At 38.6% G+C, this 20,847-nt stretch overlaps 2 protein-coding genes across 5 annotated transcripts in view; one reads left to right on the top strand and one right to left on the bottom strand.

Moving 5' to 3' along the window:
- The window catches only part of myom1b (myomesin 1b), a 33,106-nt gene extending 31,417 nt beyond the window's left edge, over window positions 1–1,689 (bottom strand). The window contains exons 1-2 of one of the 4 annotated variants that reach the window (XM_038297963.1): window positions 1,533–1,676; window positions 1,060–1,251 (exon numbers count right to left, since the gene is read on the bottom strand). In XM_038297963.1, the coding sequence (XP_038153891.1) occupies window positions 1,060–1,205 (146 nt within the window). In that variant the 5' untranslated portion in view covers window positions 1,206–1,251; window positions 1,533–1,676. Of the gene's footprint in view, window positions 1–1,059; window positions 1,252–1,532 lie in introns of all 4 variants that reach the window. The other 3 variants (XM_038297966.1, XM_038297964.1, XM_038297965.1) reach the window with 3 other exon arrangements.
- Window positions 1,690–16,227: 14,538 nt separating this feature from the next.
- LOC119791695 (myosin regulatory light chain 2, smooth muscle minor isoform-like) lies at window positions 16,228–20,323 on the top strand. The gene is made up of 4 exons (XM_038297935.1): window positions 16,228–16,383; window positions 18,043–18,247; window positions 18,896–19,057; window positions 19,287–20,323. The coding sequence occupies exons 2-4, from the start codon at window positions 18,064–18,066 to the stop codon at window positions 19,457–19,459; spliced, it is 519 nt and encodes a 172-aa protein (XP_038153863.1). The 5' UTR covers window positions 16,228–16,383; window positions 18,043–18,063; the 3' UTR covers window positions 19,460–20,323.
- Window positions 20,324–20,847: the final 524 nt, after the last annotated feature.

Genomic DNA, 20,847 nt, shown 5'->3' with positions numbered 1-20,847 from the left:
TGTTCAATTAGATAGAAAATTGAGATTCAACAAGTTTAGGACTATTTATTCTTGTAATATGTAAAAATATGCCATTGTTCAAAGATATTGGTAAAAAAGCATATCATGGAAGATTTACTGAGGCAAAAGGCAATGATTTTATAAGAAATAGGGTAAGTGTTGAAGAGGCAATAGACCTTGAGCCATCCTATCTAAAACAAAAAGGACAACTTAAACGTGATAATAACGATGGTGTCATATGTCATATGTCGTATTATAACCCACCTCATATTTCCCATATGTGCCTCCATGACAGATTATCAATGCAGTGAAGTAACTCTAACTATCAGACGGTGTTAAAATCCCTAATCTTGTTCACACTTAGTAGGATCGTTTGCTTAGGATCATGAGCCTGTACGTTTTGTTGTAGCAGCAAAGAGAAAAGAATAATATAAATCACCAGAATGTCACTAAGTCTGTATTAGTTTTTTTGTGCAAAGGATCTTTTGGTCAGTTGGTTTTTATATGTTTGGGTGTATATTGAATGAAAGAGATATAAAAATAATCCATGTTTAGAAACACAGTTTGTCTAAGACCTTCAAAACCAGCTTTCAGTAAATAACAACTTAATTAATATCTACAGGCAGCAACAAGGTGTTCAAAACAATCAATTTAAATGTGATATCATGGAGAGGTTTTAGTTCATTCTGGGTGGCTGTGTTAAATATTAGTTGTTTCTTGTATATAAATGCACTTTACATCTTGCTAGCATCGTGCAAAGAACCTCATGCAGAAAATAAAACAGTTTTAAGTTGATACGAAGAGGGAACATTTGTAGCTAGATTTTTTTTAAATAGAAAAAAGGGAAAAATTAAGAGGGATAAAGCTGGTTACTTGGTGTAAAGGAAAGATGATCCCAAAGTTCTGACAGGGAAGAGTTCCAATAGGGTTGATGGAGGTGAACCAGCTCAGCTGGGGAAGGCATAGGTGTTAGAAAGGTAGTAGGGCTTTCCTTGGATATTGAAGTTAACTGATATATGTTTCAACCCACAATCGTCTTCTGCCCTTCCTTCTCCTTACCCCCTGCTGGTTGCAGACAGGCTGGTCCCAGCAGAGTACCTGCTGCTGGACTGGTAGTGCCTCAGTTTAGATTCTGCCTCCATGCTACGGTAGCCACGGTCATAGTGGCGATGGTGCTTCTGGTAGAAGGGTATAGATCCAGACATGCTGCAGGCCGCTCCAAATGTTGGCCAAGAGTTTCTTCTTGTCTTTCTGTTTGTCATGTTAGTTCAGTTAAAGAGCAGGTCGGACGTCAGCTTAGCTCTTCTATTCCCTGCTGCACATAAACTTCAGATTTCATAGTGAAACAAATAACTTCTAGATCATTTGCTTAAATAAAAAAAAGAAGTTCTCTGAAACATCAAGAAACTTGCCATCTCTGCTCCAAAGATATCCATTCAGACAATCAGGCTCTTCATTAACATGCTTCATCAGACAAATGCACCAATTACAATCTGGCAGGCTACATTCTCATCCCCACAGGGTCCACTTACCTTGGACAAAATCCCTTTAACTCCAATCTTTTCAGAAATATATGATCCAACTCCCCTCTTTACAGCTTGATATCCCAGGAAACCCACAGGTAGCTGGTTACAGTGCTGCGGTCTACACAACCAAAATAATATTGGCACTGACCAGAGTGTCCAAGCTGAAGTCACAGCCTTTTAAGGAGAGGGTGGAGATAAATATAGCCGGTAGCAAAGCAGAGAGGACGAGAGTCGGCTTATCGTGGAACACATTTATGGGTGCAGGTCTAAATGCCGATAAGCAGAACTGTGTGTGTAAACACAAACCTGTCTTTAGAAAATACTCTAATGACCAACTGATTATTACAAATGATTCCCATAGCTGATCCGGTTTTACATTTTCCTAATTTGCCATCTGGCCTGTCACTGAAAGTTTGTCAGAGTTTGTTAACCTTTGGTGGCTTTTGTTCTGCTTTTTACTCCAGCAGTCTCAGCTGTGACTGATGCTAACTTTAGCCATACCATTGTTGCTCCTTCACATTCAACAAATACCAGTCTCTGGGTCTTGTGTCATTCACTCTTTAAGCCCGTCATATTTCTTAGAAGAACACAAATGTGCCCTTTAACCTCCAGCAGGCATAAGGAACTCTAGAAAGAGAGAATATATATATAAAAAAAAATCTGTATGTATGAACCTTACACATCTAGGTATTAAGCAATGATACATAAGCACTGTCCAGAAAAGTTACAAAAACAATCCAATGGACTTTGTTTCCAAGTCTGAATATGTTTAGCTTCCCATCCAGGAAGCTTTTTCAATACAAAGTGTCAGAAATAGTGTTAGAAGTTTTACAGAGTGGACCAAAAACAAAGCCTTGTTTTGGCTTAGAAAACATGCACACTGAACTGGACGACTGGGTCGCCCCTTAAGAATGGGCAGTCAATTTGGTTCTTTGTTAGCCTGCAATATCTGATACCTGTCTATGTCTCTGAAATGGGGGTCGTTAAAGGGAATTGTAGGCCTGGCTGAACAGGCGAGGTGTTCTGGTCCCCTGTAAGGTAAGGTGACCAGATTTCTGCAATCTAATCCAGCTCATAGATAAAAATAAATACATTTTATGAAATTTAAAATAGGAAATGGTGACAGTGATGTTTTCTATCCATTTTTAAATCTTTATTGATATTTAAACAAAAATCAAGTGTGAAATCCAGGAATGTGCCTCTTCCATTTCCTAAGATAAATAATATTAATCAATCAATAGTGTTTATTCGTGCCATCTGGTCATTCAGTCTCCTCTGTCTTCTTCATTGTGTTCAGGGACAGGCCAGTTTGCATCAATACAATGTCTGTATTGATACAAAAAAAAATGAAAATTTTTTATATATATGCAAATTGTAAAACATATTTTTTTTCTAAATAATGATAACTATAAACTGAAATGGCCTCCAGTTGTTTATACTGTATCCTGGGCAGCTGCAGTGCATTCGGTAGCCTGCAGCGTGTATTAAAATCTGTGTCACTATTAAAAAACTGATGTTAGATTTTTATATTCAGGTTAAATTACAACATAAAACATATCTATTATTCCGGATCATTCTCATGAGCAGCTTGAAGCAGCAAAAACTGGACATATGCTGGATGCTGATTCTTTTAATATGTCATATTAAACTAAGTGTTAATTCCCGCATGTTTTGCTCCTATGAATTTTATTATAATATCGCACATGCTCTCTTCCAGCCCAGAGGAAGTCAGAGAGCAGCAAAGAACAGCAGAGGCTGTAGGCTTTGCTTTGCGCATGCGCTCTGGAGTAGCCTGGGTGCCATTCCGAACTTAGTCCCGCCCTCAACGTTTGATTCTGACTAGAATTGAGTAGGACTACGTCAGGCTAGCTCTGGAGCAGTGAATAAATGGAGAGCAGTGTTGTGAACCTTGAGACCCCAGCTAGCAGGTGGTGTTATGTTGGGAATTAATTAAAGTTAAGCCTGAAAATGAACAGAAATTAAACAATTTGAAATGATCATTTTGTGAACAATGAGTAAAATAGGGCATAGGGCTTTGAATCCTGTGTTTGTGAGTTCGATTCCCCGCTCCCACAGACTGCCACTCTGGGTCCCTGAGCAAGACCCTTAACCCCACCTTTCTCCCAGGGCGCTGCACAATGGCAGCCCACTGATCCCCAAGGGGATGGGATAAATTCAGAGAAGTAATTTCCCTCTGGGATTATTAGAGTATATAAAATAAAAAAAATTGTTTTCATTTAAATTTAATTCCAATTACCGTACTGAAAAAAAGAGCTTTTTGATGATAACCCTTATTAAATGCACCTTATTTTCCTTTTTCAAGGTCCGGTACAAGACTAGAGAGCCTTTGTGGGAGGATTGCTTCTCTTTTCTCGTCCACAATCCCAGAAGGCAAGAGCTGGAAATTGAGGTATTAAAAATACATTTAAAAGAGTTTGGAAAGAAAAACTGTTTTTGTGATTTTTTTTCTAAAATAAGGTATATAAGATACTTAAATCCCGCTTTTTTTTTTAAATTGCAGGTAAAGGATGATAAGCACAAATGCACACTGGGTATTTTGCGTGTGCCTTTGAGTAGGCTTCTGTCGGAGGAGGACATGACGCTGGCGCAGTGCTTTTCTCTGAAGAACTCTGGACCAAGTTCCACCATCAAATTAAAGATGGCCTTAAGGGTAAAAACAGACTCACAGCTTCTGTGTTACTAGATTATTCACAAGTTATTAATTTCCTTTATAACATAAATGTAAAATTTTTTTTTTTTTTTTTTTTTAGGGTTTTTTGGGGGAGCCAAGTGTTTTATGTGATAACCTTTCTGTTCTCAGCTGGTTCCATTTTAAACTCCCACCTTAAGCGTTAACATCAGGAAAATGTTTCAAACATCATGGTAATGCATGTGTTTTATAGCTTGTCATTAAGAATCTATTCCGCTTATTTGTTTCATTGTCTTTTTTGCATAATTTTTTTTTTTTAGCTGTCTACACATAAGCAGCAGACGCATTTTAGTAAGAAATCTGGTGCTTTGAATTGTAGATTGAAGTCAGGCAATATCCTATTTTAGTGATTTTTAAAAACAAACCAGTTGTAGATAATATGTCAATCTGTTTTATGTGGGGCTTTTTGTTATGCCAGCATACTCAACCATGTAAATCTCTCTCCACTTCTATCCAATGGCATAATTCTTACAGACACCTTTTATCAAATTAGTTAAATTAATTGAGGTTTATTGGTTTCCTGGCATAGACTCTGCTTTTAAACATCAGAAGTGTCAAGCTTGCTCCTACACTATATTTATATCTATGCATAATGTGATTGTGAAGAGTATGTGCCCCCTTACAGATGTCTCATCCTTTTTCTCTTTCCTGCAAATGCAAATCTTTAAGATAATTGCCCTTTTTTATATATATCATACAAACATAACCTGAGATTTTAAATGAATTAATTAAGCTTTCCTTACTAAGCTGTCAGTTAGTTAAAAATAATAATTCCCTCCCACCTTGAATCATGAATCAGCTGGGGGGGGACTGTTTCTAGTGTCAGTTTCAATTGCCTCCCCCTGACTGAGGCCCCGTCCACACGAAGACGAACCCTGGCCTAAACGCACAAATTTTTCACCAAACCAGCCTCTCATCCACACGAAGCCGGCGTTTCGGGGGTCTGTAAACGATCATTTTTTTATTCAGCCTTCAGAGTGGGAAGATTCTGAAACGCCGTTTTCGCGTTTCCATCTTTACGCCCTAACCGCATATTTTTTTTTACACGCATGCGTCATAGCGTCGCCTCTACACACGCATGCGCGACCAGTATCACAACAACAATGGCGCCGTTGCTAATGCTACTCACCCTGCTGTCGGGCTTACAACAGAATCTTCTTCTTCTGGAATATCTCCAGGAAGAACAGAGCAATATCGACAACATAGTTCAGCACCTGAATTTCACTTAACCACGAAAATGGACCCGCAGGGCAACCATGTATAAACATTAGTGCACATGCCCAACATTTCGTTGCTTATTTTTGCTTTGGCACCACAGCGCCACTTACAGGCCTGGCATACATTTTGCAGCGTTTTCATGCATTCGTGTGGACGCTCACATTTATTTTACGTCTCCGTCTTTACGGCAAACGTTTTGGAAAATATCAGCGTTTCGTGTTCGTTTTGACTTCGTGTGGACGGGGCCTGAGATTTCTTGCTACATCAGGAATGAAAGAAGTTCAGGAAAGAGGGGAGAAAAAGTCACTGTCATCTATGAGTACAGAAATTGTAACCAAAACATTTGTAAGGCTTCCGGACACCAGCGAACCAATAAAAGTTATTATCCTGCACTTCCATAATTACTCAAAGAGAGCATCAGTGAAGGTCAGACAAGAACTCAGAACTATTGGCTACATTTGAGGTTATCATTAACACTAAGAAAGAGACTTTTGTCAGTAGATTTAATGGAACCCAATGTCCTTCTTGTATGATCTACCATTAACATCATACCTACAGTCAAATATGATAGCAGGGGTACACTTATGGTGCTATGGGGCTCCTTTGCTGTTTCAAAATTTAAAAAAATTTAATTAAAGCGGCAATAATTGCTGCTCTCTACCAAACAGTTACTAATATAAAAGCAGCTTGTTATATTTCAGCTCTCCTGACTCAGAAATGGTGCACAACACATTATTAAAACCCCACAGTTTTTAAAAAAAAAAAACCTTCAAATCCCCAGTGGCTCTGTGGAAGCAGAACTCCAGCCTCAACCTGGCTTTGACGTTACACTTCCACAGAGCCACCGCATCGTGCTGAGGTCCTTCCTGCGGTTTATCTCGTCGTGTTAAATAAATGGCCATTTTTGCTTCAGAGATTAAATAATTTAAAATTCTGGATTTGAAAGCAGTGGCTCGGTTGTAATGTACACCATTGATAAAAACGGAATGGGTAAAAACCACACTAAAAAGGCTAAAAACGTTCATTAAAAAAAAAAAAAAACTAGTCAGTCGTACACAATCCATAAAAACGTGAAACACACTCTCAGGCAAACTGCAAAAAGGACATTTGTTTAAAACCTCAGGACTGATGACAGATAAAAATGCGTTTGAAGCAATGGTGCCGTGAAGTATCCTCCATTGAAGGTCACCAGTACGTTTCTTGATGGGAGGCTTGTACAAAGTCCTCCACTGAGGTTTTTGTCCTCCAAATCTGTCTGCCCAGACGCTTGTTTGCCTGTTATGGAGAGTTCTCTTGTTTAGGACTTTAGTGCAAGTTCTGTATAATGTTTTTGCATCTTGCACAGATCCATCCTTTGATTTACGTTTTGTAATAGGGATCCACTGTCCTCCTCAAAGTCCGGATCCATGTACACGTCCGGGAACGGGTCAATCGTGTCAGGCAAGCGCCTTTCGGTGGCGTGCAGCTGCAGGAGCAGTCATCCGCTCTTTCAGACGCTCCAGAAAGCGCCGCGCCAATCTGGCGGACCGGACCCCAAGCAGCGAGTGGACCTCCTCCGGCCCGGCGACCCGCACCAGATGCCTCAGGGTCACCACTCCCAACCTGGACAGCGTCTCGGGAAGGCCAGGCACGGAGCTGTCGTGGACGTCCAGCCTCGCTCTACACACCAGCGGTTCTTCTAAAAGCCAATGCAGAGAGTTATGCGTTTTGGACCTGTGCAATTTAAAAAAAGCACATGATTTAAAAACACTTTGATAAAATTGAGGTAACCCTCTTATCTTTAAGAGACTTAAGTCTGTTAAAAACAGAGCAGCATCCAGCCCCAGAGAGTTTACACGTCTGAGAATGCAGCTGGCCACATCCCTCCACACGGGGTCTTCTGTCAGGAACTTCTGAAGGAACTGTAAACGAAAAGTGGCTGTTCTAGCGGCCAGGTGAACAAGGCCCTGGCCCCCTAGCCTGGGTGCCATTCCGAACTTAGTCCCGCCCACAACGTTTGAGGTCGGGAAGTTCGGTCTGGCATTGCTTAATAGTAGTGCGAGTATGCTCGCACAATATCTGGTGGGCCAATCAAATTGTCAGGGCGGGCTTTATCCGATGATGGACAGATGATCAACAGTAACGTAATCAACCACGTGACCAATGCACGCTTGGGTGACAACAACAATGGCTGCCGCTGGAGAGTTGAGGTGTGTAGATTCTGCTATAAGGTCTGTTCTAGAAGATATCGACAGCAAATTAATTTTAAAAGAGGAACAGAGAAACGCGATCAAGGCTCATCTTCTTATTCTAGGCATGCAACTGCACGCTTTGATTTTTGTTGACAACAACTATGCGTTGCTTAACATACGTCACACACTCTGTTGCTCTTATTGGTTGTAGGTCTATCCAATTGAGTGCAGAGGCTTTTTTTTTCCTGGATCATTCGAAACACGCCCCATATCAGACTCATATTCTGACTAGAATTGAGTAGGACTACGTCAGGCTACTGGCCCCCCTCCTCTCTGGGTAAAAACAAAACAGACTGTGGCACCCAATGTTGACCGCTCCAGAAAAAATTAACCATCTTTGGATGAATTTAGGTCATAGTACAATAATATTTATACAAAAGTATTATGTTAAATTTTAAAAGTAAGTTTATTTTGAGTTGAGTGTATATTGCTCTGTACTAATTCCATGTACCCCTTTAACACTCCAATTTATTTAGATTGCACCTTTAATGCTCTGGGTTTTTCTTGTTCCTCCGTGACCATGCTGACTCATTCCAACTAACCAAGGGTGTAATTTTTCTCCCTCAAATCTCCATATGGCTTAAAGAGCAACCTGTCAGATATCACGTATGATGGTTTGAAGCAAGTCTCAGTCTTTAAGGCCCTGAAGGTAATGTTGGAAGAATGGTCTGCATGTTGAGATCACACCCTGTCACTGCACTGCTGGCTCACAACTGTACCACCCACTGTCGAGTGATTGTAATGATTGTAAAGGTGCAATAAAAGTGAAACTGTGCATGACAGTGCTACTGCCTGTTAATGCTTTCCCCTGTGGCTCCCTTAATGTTAAATCTGATTTCACATTTCCTAACTCTCATCTTGCAAGTGAATGTTTTATGAATTTTTTTTTTATTTTTAAAGAAAAAACCCATAGTAATTTTTTTTATTGTTGTACTTCTTTGCCTCTCTAAGTCCAAAACTCTTGTACTTTTCTGTTAACTTGAGCTTTAAGTCTCATTAAACCTGCAGAACAAGCAGACAACAGAGCAGCATAAATGCTTGTTTGTTTGCCAATGAGGTAATTGATAACATTGAAATCTGTATTGGAAATTAGATTGTCAACCTGTTGGAGCAGCGGGGAGGTGACAGAAGATTTGGGATTTTGTGGTAACAAAGGGAAGTTGCTTCCAGCCAGCTGTGATAATGAACTTCCTCGTCTGTTTTAAAACTGGTGCATTCTGCCCCTCATCTATACATTACCAGCTGTTTCTGTGTGCAGCATGCTCATGAGCTCTCTCTATCATAGTAACAGTTTATATGAAACATTTTCCCTCTCATTCATAAAACGGTAAAATCGGGGACATTTCCGGGGATAGCTTTAGACGGGTGGTCGATGATGCTGTTCAAGGTTTTTTTTTTTCTTGGAGAAAGAAGATCACCGTAACTCCACTGTTGTTACTCTCTGGGACTTCCTGACCAGTGATAGCAACATCAGCGCTACTGTCAATTGGCTCAAACCTAACCCTGTGGTTCTTCCCAGATTGAGGACTAAGAGAGGGTTAGTGACCATTATATTTGTGATTAATGCATATAGTAAAGCTATCCTGATCACTACTCTTCTGTCTCCATTTCCAGAGGTTCCTGCCCTAGTAGTTGACACCAACTGAACCAATTTCGTTTCAAAAAACTTTGTTAAACTTTCACACTGGTTGTCTGGTTTGAATTCTGGGTCCATCTGTTCTGATCATTACATAGGCAACACATGGAAATGCATTCAAACTGTGGTACATTTAGATGTTTGTAGGTCATTGTCCTGCCAGAAGACAAACAGACCAGTTTCAAGACTTTTCTAACAGGTTTTATTCCAGTATATTTCACTTTGTTCATATTCCTATCAGCTTCCTTTTCAATGCTGAGAAAAAAAAAGTCTAATGGCATATTGCTGTCATCGTTTTATACAGCTTATTGAAGTGTCAGGATCCGGGGCTTTGCCCACCAGAGGGCGCCGTGGATCCAAGCCTGGGGAGCTTGGAAGCTCCCTATATAAGTTGAGTGTGAACTTCCCTCTGTGCTGGATCGTGTGTCTTACCTGTGCCACCATGCCTGTCTGAACCTGCATCCTGTAAGCCTGTCAACCGGTTCCAATAAATACTGGACTTTTAATCCTCCCTCTGTGTCTGTGAGTCTGCATTTGGGCTAGTAAAACCATCGCATCATGACAGAATGATCCAGCCAACAGACTAGCCCAGCAGACTCTTTCTACGCGCTCCTGGAGAGCCTGCTCTGTGCCGTCTGGAGACCCCTGAGCCTGCTCTGCGCCTTCCAGAGACTCCGGATGTGGAGTCACAATCGGTCGTTCCCTCTGTTCCTGAGGTGGAGCCACAATCGGTGGTTCCCTCTGTTCCTGAGGTGGAGCCACAGTCGGCGGCTTCCTCTGCTCTGGATGTGGAGCCGTAGTGGGTGGACCTGTTGCAGAGCAGCGGGAGCGGAGACGGCGTCCTTCCCGGGGCTTCTTGCTGAAGTGGAGACAGAGTTTCTCCCGGTGCTTCCTGCTGAAGCGGAGTTGACGCCCTCCTCCAAGGCCCCTGCAGCTTCTGAGACTCTGCTCTGCTGCCGGTTTCATGGCCGGCCACCTGAGACTCTTCCTGGAATCCCTGGTTCGCCCTTCGCCCTCCATGGGCGAGTTGTTTTTTTTTTTTGTTTTTTTTTCTTTGGGGCATCTGGAATCCGCCCTTGAGGGGGGGGGTTACTGTCAGGATCCGGGGCTTTGCCCGCCAGAGGGCGCCGTGGATCCAAGCTTGGGGAGCTTGGACTCAGCTTGATCAGCTGTTTACTATCTGCTGATTAAGGAAGCTCCCTATATAAGTTGAGTGTGAACTTCCCTCTGTGCTGGATCGTGTGTCTTACCTGTGCCACCATGCCTGTCTGAACCTGCATCCTGTAAGCCTGTCAACCGGTTCCAATAAATACTGGACTTTTAATCCTCCCTCTGTGTCTGTGAGTCTGCATTTGGGCTAGTAAAACCATCGCATCATGACAGGAAGACCTTTAAAGGGGTTTCTTAAGAATCAGATGTTCAAGTGCAAAACTAAAAGCTGTATTTCTGACACAATTTTCCTAAAAATCTCTGCTATTCCTTAGAAATTACCATGGGGCTCCTATCTGCTTATCCAATTTAATATTTTTCTTGTCCATCTGTCAGAGGGTTGGTCTTGTCTGGGTAGGTGTTCATTTATGCTACAAGCTCTCCATTAAAAAAAAAAACTTAACTTAACTTACTGTACCTGTCATGTTTTTTCCTCTGTCTCATTGATAGACTTTGTTCAGTAATGTTCTATACATTAAACAAACATCTGAAACCTTTACAAAAAACACAACAAACCAGAAAATTTGCCATGTTTAAAAAGTAAATTATTGAATTTCCACTGACTAAAATGGGATGATTTGTATAGGTCTATCACAAAGACAATTCCCAATAAAATCCATTAAGTTTGTGGAAGTAGCAGGACAAAATGTGGAAGCAAACAACTGGCACCTATTTCCTGTTTTAATGACGCATCCAACCGTTTGTGCACGGATTTAATTAAGCTGCCTCCCGCTCACCAACACTGTCCTGGAAATTACCTCAAGCATCCCTGCAATTTTCCACTGCTATTTCTCTCAACATTTCTGAGGACTTTGTTTAGGGACGTTCCTTCTTTTCTGGCCTTAACCCATTACATTCCCTCATAGGGTCGGCATGACAGCATAACAGAAAAGTTGTGGCAGGCATTCGAAATGTGAGCCCATTAAAAGAGATTAACCTACCATTAAATGTTGGGGGTCACACAAGACAAACAGAAGGATCACACAGCTAGGACAGATAAGAGGTTAAAGTGATTTGTTGTTTTTTTCAGCTAGATATTGTGATGTATACACAGCAAATCAGACAAAAGAACAATTAATGTTTTTATTTTTATTTTTTCAGTATAATTGTAGCATTACTTGGCTCCATCCCTCCCAGAGCTGAGAAACAGCATAGCATTGGTTGTAGACTAGTGTTTGTATTACCCTGGAGGCTCTATGGAGACTATATTGCCTATTTTTTTGGAAGTACAACCTAAAGTCGACAAAAAGGTGGGAGGATGTAATTATCTGTCACACTGCGGTTTGAACTTCCTGCCTCTGAGTCAGCACCCCAGTGCAGAGATGGGGGATCTGGAGCCAACAAGTCATCTCTGTCATGTGTTTCTTTTGCTCAGCCACTGAACCAGGTGAGCCCAATCTGTTGAGTGACCTAACCTGTGCAGATTGGACTCACCTTGTTCAGTAGCTGGGCAGAAGAAATACATGATATACGTACAGATGATTTGTTGACTCCAGATCCCCCCCCCCCCATTTCTGCCCCAGGGTGATGCAAAAGCACTTATCATAGCCCTTTAACTTTTTACCAGTATGACCCCTTGCTTCAATGTATTTTGTTGGGATTTTATGCAACAAACTTGGAGACGTGGCTTTCCACTTATAGCAATGATCAGATCAGTTGTTAGTAAAGTCCATTTCAGGATACAGTTCATAAAAGCATTACTTATGTTTAGAGTTAAAATGGTTAAGTACCACCTTATTTCACCAAGGTTGTTTCTTTTTGTTTTAAATTCCTGTTTGAAACATTTATTGCTCAAATTTTTTATTCAGGCAGAGGCAAACATCCCTTCTTTTAAACTGTTTTTAAATTTACTTAATATGAATACTTCATCTTATGTTATTACTCTTTGTTTTGTTTTTTTATTAGTCCTATATAATCAAAGCATTTCACTCTTTGTAAAGTTTTTCGATCAATAATTCTGCTATTTGGTGGAAATGATTTATTTGTTTGAATTGATGGTCTTAGCTGGTCAGGCTGATCCTAACTGGTCTTAGCTGGTCAGGCGAGTCTTAGCTGGTGATTCAAGGAAGGAAGGAAGAAAGGAAAGGAAGAACGTGTCCTGCAGAGGTACAATGGAATGATTACATTTAAAAGATATTCAGAGGTGATAATGTCCTAGAAAACTCCAGAGAAGCATTGATTTAAGAGAGCTGAATACAAGTGCACAGTCCTAGATGTTTATTTATAAAGCATTTTGAGGAGTATTGATTCTTCAGTTAACATAAATTATGTTTGTTTGTTACATATGACCGTAATAAACTATATCGGACTGTATGGGTTTAATTTCAAAATTTGAAATGGTACAAGGAGTCTAAATGTGTTCCCTTTAGAGGTAACAAAATCCTCTAAAATCCAAATATACTGAAGTATCAGGTTGTTTTTCTTACCATTTGGTTTAATTATAGGTTAGGAAAACATACATTTTGTGTCTGGGCTTGAAGAAGCAATAATACTTTACATCAGATGATATTCATGGATAGAAATGAAAAATAGACTTATAACCACCTTAAAACATGACTAAGGAAATTGAATTGAATTGCTACAACTGCACACTCTAGTGGTCAAATGTGATACAAAGATGATTTGCCCACCCATTTTTATAATGAGTTTTTTTTTACTTAGCTTTGTAAGGGAACAGACGGATGCTGGTGTTTATTATCAGCATTTATAGGACAAGAGGTGGGCTACATCTTGAACAGGTCATCAGTCCATCGTGGGGCAACCAAGAGACAGGATACGCAAATATGCATGCAGACACTCGCTGCTAACGTAAAAAAAAAGCCTATTAATCATCTATGTGGACAGTAAGAGGATGTAAAGCTGCAAAGCAACAGTGCTAAAAACTACTTCCCCAAGAACACTGAATAGTTAATTAGATAAGACAGTTCTGGAATAAACACTGGTTTACAACCTTTTTATTTTAACTACAATATGGATGCATTTCGTATATCTTTTTTATGTAATACTTCATATAAGTAAACAAACACACACCCATCTGTTTCCTTAACTTCTTTAAAATTAAAAGCTGTTAGACTTTAGGCAATAATCCTCCTCTAACATGAGCGGATGAGGACAGAGAAGAGACTAAATCTAAGAAACTGGACCATTGATACTTGCAAAATCAGAGAAAACAAATCTAATGGAACCAGAAATTGAACTTGGATGTAAGTTAAGTGAGTGAGAAAAATTGGTCAAGAGCCTAAGCCTGAAGTTAAACAAATAATGACAAAATCTGAATCAGCTTTACTGGCCAAGCCTTTAAATCCAAACTAGGAACTAAATTTTGCTTCCAAATGTTTAGATTCTACAAACATTAGGTATAAAGGTTTCTGTATAATAATATCAAACTTTAATAAATAATTTTTTCGAGTGTTTTCCACATATAATGTAACAATTAATCTGTATAATTAAACCAAAACCAGATATGTTAGAGGTTTAAAGTGTATAAACTCTTAAAGCTGAAACAATGTTATGCACAATCTCAAATACCTTATATTGATCCCATTTAAACATTCTGTCTTTTTGTGTTGGGTTTATCAGTATACCATATTTGATCTATATTTTCCCACTCTCTCAGGGAGTGTGGATGTCTCACTTCCTCTGCTTTCCTCAGGGCACCCCACATATTTTCTATATTTTTAAATCTGTGATGCCTTAAAAACTTACCTGTTCTTACTTTAAATTACTGATCATTTTTCTTTTTATTTTAATGTGTCTTGAACTCACTCTGAAGCTAGAAAGACTCATTACCAAGGAGAAGTCATGTTGACCAAATACCTTAAAAAGTAATTTATGCCTTCTGACTGAGATTGTTGTAATGCTTGTATGTTGGGTAAAATTAAACATTTGTTTCGCTTACTAACAATCCACAATGCAGTAATTCATCTTTAAATTGTTGCTAAAAAACATGAGTGCATGTCTCTTTTTCTGGCTTCTCTCCATTGTTTCCCAGTTTTCTTTAGGATTGATTTCAAAACATATAGTCTTAAAAGGTCATACCAATAAAAACTGTTTGACATCCACTTTAGTCAGCCATTCAGTTTCCTTAATCCAAATTGAAAGTCAGCGAGAGACTCATGGTGTACTGCTGATTAAAATACTCAATACCACAAACTTTAAAGTACTCGTTTTTTGTTTTTTACTCTAAAACTAGTTAAGGAAATCAAAACTTCCTAAAAAATATTTTACTTGGTTTCTGAAAACAAATCTTTTTTTTTTTTTTCTCTTTTTACTGATGCTGACTCGCCCCATACAGTAATCTATCCAAGACTGACAGCGCATGTTCAGCTTTGCAGTTATGGGTCCTGACGTGAGCAGGATGAAATGTGCCTTACTTTTAACATTGAGTCAACAGTTCCACATGTTAGAGAGACAATGAGACAATGAGCCTCTGTTGAAACAATGGCTGCTGAAACAGCTGTTGTCTTCCTCATACTGGCCAGCCAGGAGATATAAATACGGCATGATATAAATACCACGTCATTATTTTTTTCAGTAACTTTTTCAGTTAGGTCAATGAAAAAAAAACAAAATTTTTGTTCTAATCTTATTGAAATAATTTTAAGTCTTATGTGGGATAAAGGATAAAAAATTCACCAAGCAGCCTTTTATGTCTTTAAAGCAACACATATAAATAACTCTTAACGGGTTTGAAAAAATGGTTTAGAAATGGAAACAACTTTAATGCGCTTCATCTTTTTGAACTAAATACTTTGCAACTAATCTTGCGGCATGAATTCCTGCATATGTGGCACAGAGGTGATCAGCATATGCCTAAAGGGTTGCTTTGTCTGCATAGTTCAGTCTGCAATCTTATAGAGCACTGTGTGTCCGTTTAGTTTCTATTTAAACACAAAACTACCAAGGTATTGGTACATTTGGTTTTTGGGCAAGTCATGCTGTAAATGATATCAGACTTTTATAACTTGTTAGCAGCTAGGAGGCAGAAAGCGGGCTGCAATTTCCTGGTTATTCCCGAGCTTTTGTGCTCTCTGCAATATTTTTTCCATCTAACTTTCCATTAATATGCTAGTGATCTTTCTGAACAGCTAGCTCTGTAAGAACTGAATATTTTTTTTTTTTTTTTGGGGGGGGGGGGGGGGGGGGGGGGGGGGGATGGGGGTTACCAGTGTGTGCTGGTCAGTAGTCTTCCCTATTGTTTTGGAACCCATAACTTGGCCACAACGTTCGACTTTTCTGTAAAAAAAAAAAAAAAAAAAAAAAACTACAACTAGCATTAACATAATTAACAGGACTAACAATTAAAAATATATTTTTGTGTGTAATAAATCTATGATAAAAACATTGATAATATTATACTTTACACGATTTTTTTCATTTAATCATACGTGCAAATATTTAATCATAACTGTAATTTACACAGGACCTATTTGAATTTTATCTTAGAGGGATTGCGAAAGACGGACATGTTCTTTCTTTCCTTAAAAGGGCATATCCAAAAACGCTTACGGCTCTACGCAGCCGAGGGAGCGTTTCGGGGAAGTTCCACTTACCCAGCCGGGTGGTAAAAATAAAGGTTTTTATTATATTATATACAAACCTGATGATTAACTTCAATATTTATGAACAAGTTAATACAATATAGTATTATAGAAGCTGTGTGTTGAAATAAATCCTATATATTTGTTTCATAGCATGAAGGAATCGTGTGATAAGCAGCGCCATCACCCCCCTGTCATTGGCATTGGTTTGTTCCGAAGTTTAGCTCTGAACCCACAACATCAGGAAGTGAAGGGCGGTGGTTAAGAAACGGAGCGGCAGCTGATTAGCTTGAAATTACCACTTCGTACAAAGGTAAGGTTCTGCTTTATTAGACATCTAAACATTCTTAACTGTACAAAAATATATCTTAAATGGCTACGCTACATAAAAGCTGCAGCTATTTAGGTCCTACAAGTAACTAACACCAAAATTTATCGTGTTCAGAGCTCGGCTAAGGCCAATAAAAACAGTTAGCTGTGGGGCTAATCTCAGGCAAGTAAAACCATATGTTGTTTAGTTATTTAAAAACATAAGTTAACCAGAATGTTTAGCTTGTTAGGGTAGTTTTTGGCTATATTGTTACATCGTATTGCCTCATTAATGTTCGGCTTACGTTATATTTGCTCACGCTATTGTTAAAACTAGGCCGCATAACATGGAGTGAAAAGATTTGACGAACTGCTAATAATTGTTTGTTTCGGCTATTTAAGGTATTTTAAATATATTAGGTATCCTAGTATGTAGAATAAAAGGGGTTAATGAGAAATGTATGTCAATTATTGTGGTAGCTGTGTGTTAAATCACTCATTTGTAAAACAGAAAAGGAATGACAATATGCTTAGAATCCTAATGTGTATAAATTGATTTAATTTGTCTTGTCTGAATGAATTAGTTGGCTGTTATGCGTTCTTATGTCCATTTCTAACTTGTTTTGCTGTCCAGGGTATTATGTCAGATGTACCTAGGGAAGTCTACATTCCAGACATATCCTGATAAGGGCATCTGTCCTCACATCAGTAACTTTCCTAACCTCATTTAAAACAGAGAGCTGACCAACCTAGAAAGAGAGGGACATTTCCATTTTTAGCTCAGCTAGGAATCCAGCCCCAGAGATTAGCTGCTATGGGATTAAATTACACCGCCACTGGGATAGATGTGACATCATAACATTTTATTTTGAGTATCAGCATCATTAGTGTACTAAATCATATTAATCTAATATAATGTCTCTGAACTCTTTTCTTTTGCCTGTATTGTGGTCTAAATACATTTATATTGTCCTTTTGAGTATTGAAAAATGTAAATATTAAAATGTATTGGCTGGTTTTAAATGTGTGACATGTAGTGTATCCTAAGTGGGGGGGGAAATGGTTTATTAGTTAATAAGAAATAAAACTGAAGACATGTGTGGTGTTTTCATTTATTTCAGACTGTATTGCTAAAATGCAACAACTTGAAAATAATTATGTCTTACCTCCACCTCCTAACTGAATCCTTGATCCCGAGGGAAGCTGAGGCTTTAACCATTGTATCAAACTCTTCTTTGGTCTGGGGGGTTTTCAGTGATGGCATTATTTAACACATACATGCCTGTCATAGTTTTTGCGTAATTGTATTTATATGGAAATAGACACAGAAATGCTTCAATGTTATGGATGTAAATATATATTTATATTTAATAGTAAAATGAACAACACCTGGAAAGCTTAAGGTTTTGCTATTTTTTACTAATTCTGACATCAGTTTTTAAGGAGCATTTATTTAGTTTATCCACTGTTTAATCTGCATAAATTTTACCTGTGATCTACATGTCAAATAGTGGACACCTTTTAAAAATATCTATTTTAAGCTAGATGTTGGTTTAGAGCCATTTTGTCATGTTTTCTGTGAAAATGTCAGATTTGTAATGCTTTTCGTTCTCTTAAGCTCCTTGAATATAACGGTACTCTTGGTTTTTTTTAACTTTTGCAGAAGTAAACTAAGCCAGTCACAATGTCGAGCAAAAGAGCTAAGGGAAAGACCACCAAGAAGCGCCCTCAGCGCGCCACCTCCAATGTCTTTGCCATGTTTGATCAGTCCCAGATTCAGGAGTTCAAGGAGGCCTTTAACATGATTGACCAGAACCGGGACGGCTTTGTTGACAAAGAGGACCTTCACGACATGCTTGCCTCTCTGGGTAAATAAAACTCTGTGATAAACTGACTGAAATTGAACAGTTTGCTCAAAGATTGGAAAGATATTTTATTAATAATTAGTTATGTTGTATTTTCTGACTTCATTACACTTATTTTAGCTCTAATTGGATTAATTAGTTTTACACTTTCCTGCCTTAAATAAATCTAAACAAAGTATGCAGCAGTTTGGACAATTAGTCGCCACACCGGTTTTTCTTAACAGACAAATCTGAGGATCAGATGATAGAAAAGCCACGATTATTCAAGCAAACTTAAGATCTTATCTGGTATGTAGCTGCCCTTATGAAGAGACAAATATTCATTGCCAATTGGAGTCAATCTCAAAATGATTGTTACCTTTTAATTTCTTTTTAATTAAACTTTAAAAAATATGTGAGGACTATATGTCGACTAACATTAACTTCCATCTGTTTTCAGTAAATTTCAGCCCTTTCAATATCCCTAATCATTACAGTGCATACCTCACTTAAACAGAAATGGTACACGTTTTGTTCAGTTTTTCCTAAAAGCAAAAAAAATTTAACACTTGCTTATCTACAGTTGTTTACCTTGAAATATGGACTTTAGACAGAAAAATAGAGGTTTGACTTTCTACTGAGATGTAACCTTAAGTACACATCTTTTTAAAGGGAAAAATCCAAATGAAGACTACCTGGAAGCCATGATGAATGAAGCCCCTGGACCAATCAACTTCACCATGTTCCTCACCATGTTTGGGGAGAAGCTCAACGGCACAGACCCCGAGGATGTGATCAGAAATGCGTTTGGTTGCTTCGATGAGGAGGGAACAGGTAAATCTGAGCTCTTTCAGCCAATTTATTGAACATCTACTCCAATGACAATGTTTGAGAAAATAACATTTCTTTTAGTCACATCTTTACCTGATGCAAATACTTGGAATTTAAACTAAATGTGTTGAAAAGATGATGTTGCTTTCAGTTTTACCAAGCTTGCAGAGCTTTCTACCAATCATTACATCAGAAAGTTAAAATAATTTCTGCTGCCTTTCTTACTCATTAGGTTTCATTCATGAGGATTACCTCAGGGAGCTGCTCACAACAATGGGTGACCGGTTTACAGACGAGGAGGTGGACGAGCTCTTTAGGGAGGCTCCCATCGACAAGAAGAATAACTTCAACTACGTGGAGTTCACACGCATCCTAAAGCATGGTGCCAGGGATAAGGACGATTAAAACACCCAAACCAGACGGTTTCCTCTGACCTGCCTCCTCCTCTGCCATCAGCTAGATCACAATGCTGCATGTCTCGACTTTACTGTAAAGATCCCGTTAATACAAACCAAAGCAATAACTCTTCTCTGTTTGCTGTGAATATCCAATTTTGCCAAATGAGTTTGTAAAATCTCGTATTAAGATGTGAGGTAGCTGAACATTAATAGCTTCAAGGGATTAACGACTGCAGTTTGTGATCATGTTTAGCTAAGTTTTACATTTATATTAACTTTTTAAAATAAAGCCCTCTATCCAATTGTATTCCTTCTGTTAGTTTCCCTTTCATAAAACACAATTGTAACAGGGTGCTTCATGCTGCCTCCCCCTCCTATTCCTCGGTGTAAATCACATTCTTATGGACCAACTCTGTCCTGAGTTGTCTTGACAAGTTTGCTCTCCTCTTCCACTAAATTCATTCAGCATGTTCTGACTTGCTCAAGCTGGATTTGTTTAAGAGCCAGCAGGGAATGATGGTTGTTCAAGAACATATTTTTTATGGCAGCCTTAACCATTATGAGAAATATAGGGATGCAAATTTGAAATGTCTGGTTTTGCCTGTTAATCTAAATTCTTGAGTAATAAAATGTTTAACAGACAAAGGGACTTTGAACTATGAATCAAGATTGCCCAGTGTATGATCTCATTTGCTTTCAATTTATTCCAGGGTTAAAGTGTTTTTTTATATATCGCCCAATAAACGTCTCCCCATGCTGTCAGTTGACGATGTCAAGTTGCTTACAGTGCTGTGCCTTTATATTAGATTTCTGTGGGTCACTTTTCATGAGGCTTTTATAGGTTATTTTCAATAAACATGGTCAGTTATAACAAACTCTCCTTTTTTTATACTCATCTCAAACTGGAATAATTCAGAATTAGTTTTATTCCAATATTCTACTGACAAGCCTGTACATTGTAAAGAATGTACTCAATACTCTGAGCTCTTTTCTGAATTCTTTTATCAAAGCAAAGAGATATGGAGGCTATCGGCCCAGGTTTGCATAGCAGCCTTTGGTTTTCCTGATACTTCTGTTTTGAAGTTAACTTTGTTGCGCCTGCATTATTTCCTTCTAAACCTTCCCTTCCACTGGTCATTTCAGTAATATACTTTAATACAGCACTCAAAGGACAGATGGCTTTTGTTAGTTTTTTACAACAGGGTTTCTGTGGGTCATTAAAATTCATTAAAAGTCATTAAATAGTTGATTAATTATTTGTAATTAATTAAGCCTGAATTGGCATTAAAATGCATTAAATGTGATTATTAATGGCATTTAAAATGCTTTATTTAGAAAAAACAGTTTATTAAACGATATATATATTTGCAAATATGCAAACATATCGCAATATAT

The sequence above is a fragment of the Cyprinodon tularosa genome, unplaced genomic scaffold, assembly GCF_016077235.1.
Source record: "Cyprinodon tularosa strain WSP-4 unplaced genomic scaffold, ASM1607723v1 ctg4, whole genome shotgun sequence".
NCBI lineage: Eukaryota > Metazoa > Chordata > Actinopteri > Cyprinodontiformes > Cyprinodontidae > Cyprinodon > Cyprinodon tularosa.
This window is presented reverse-complemented; position numbering and strand designations above follow the sequence as displayed.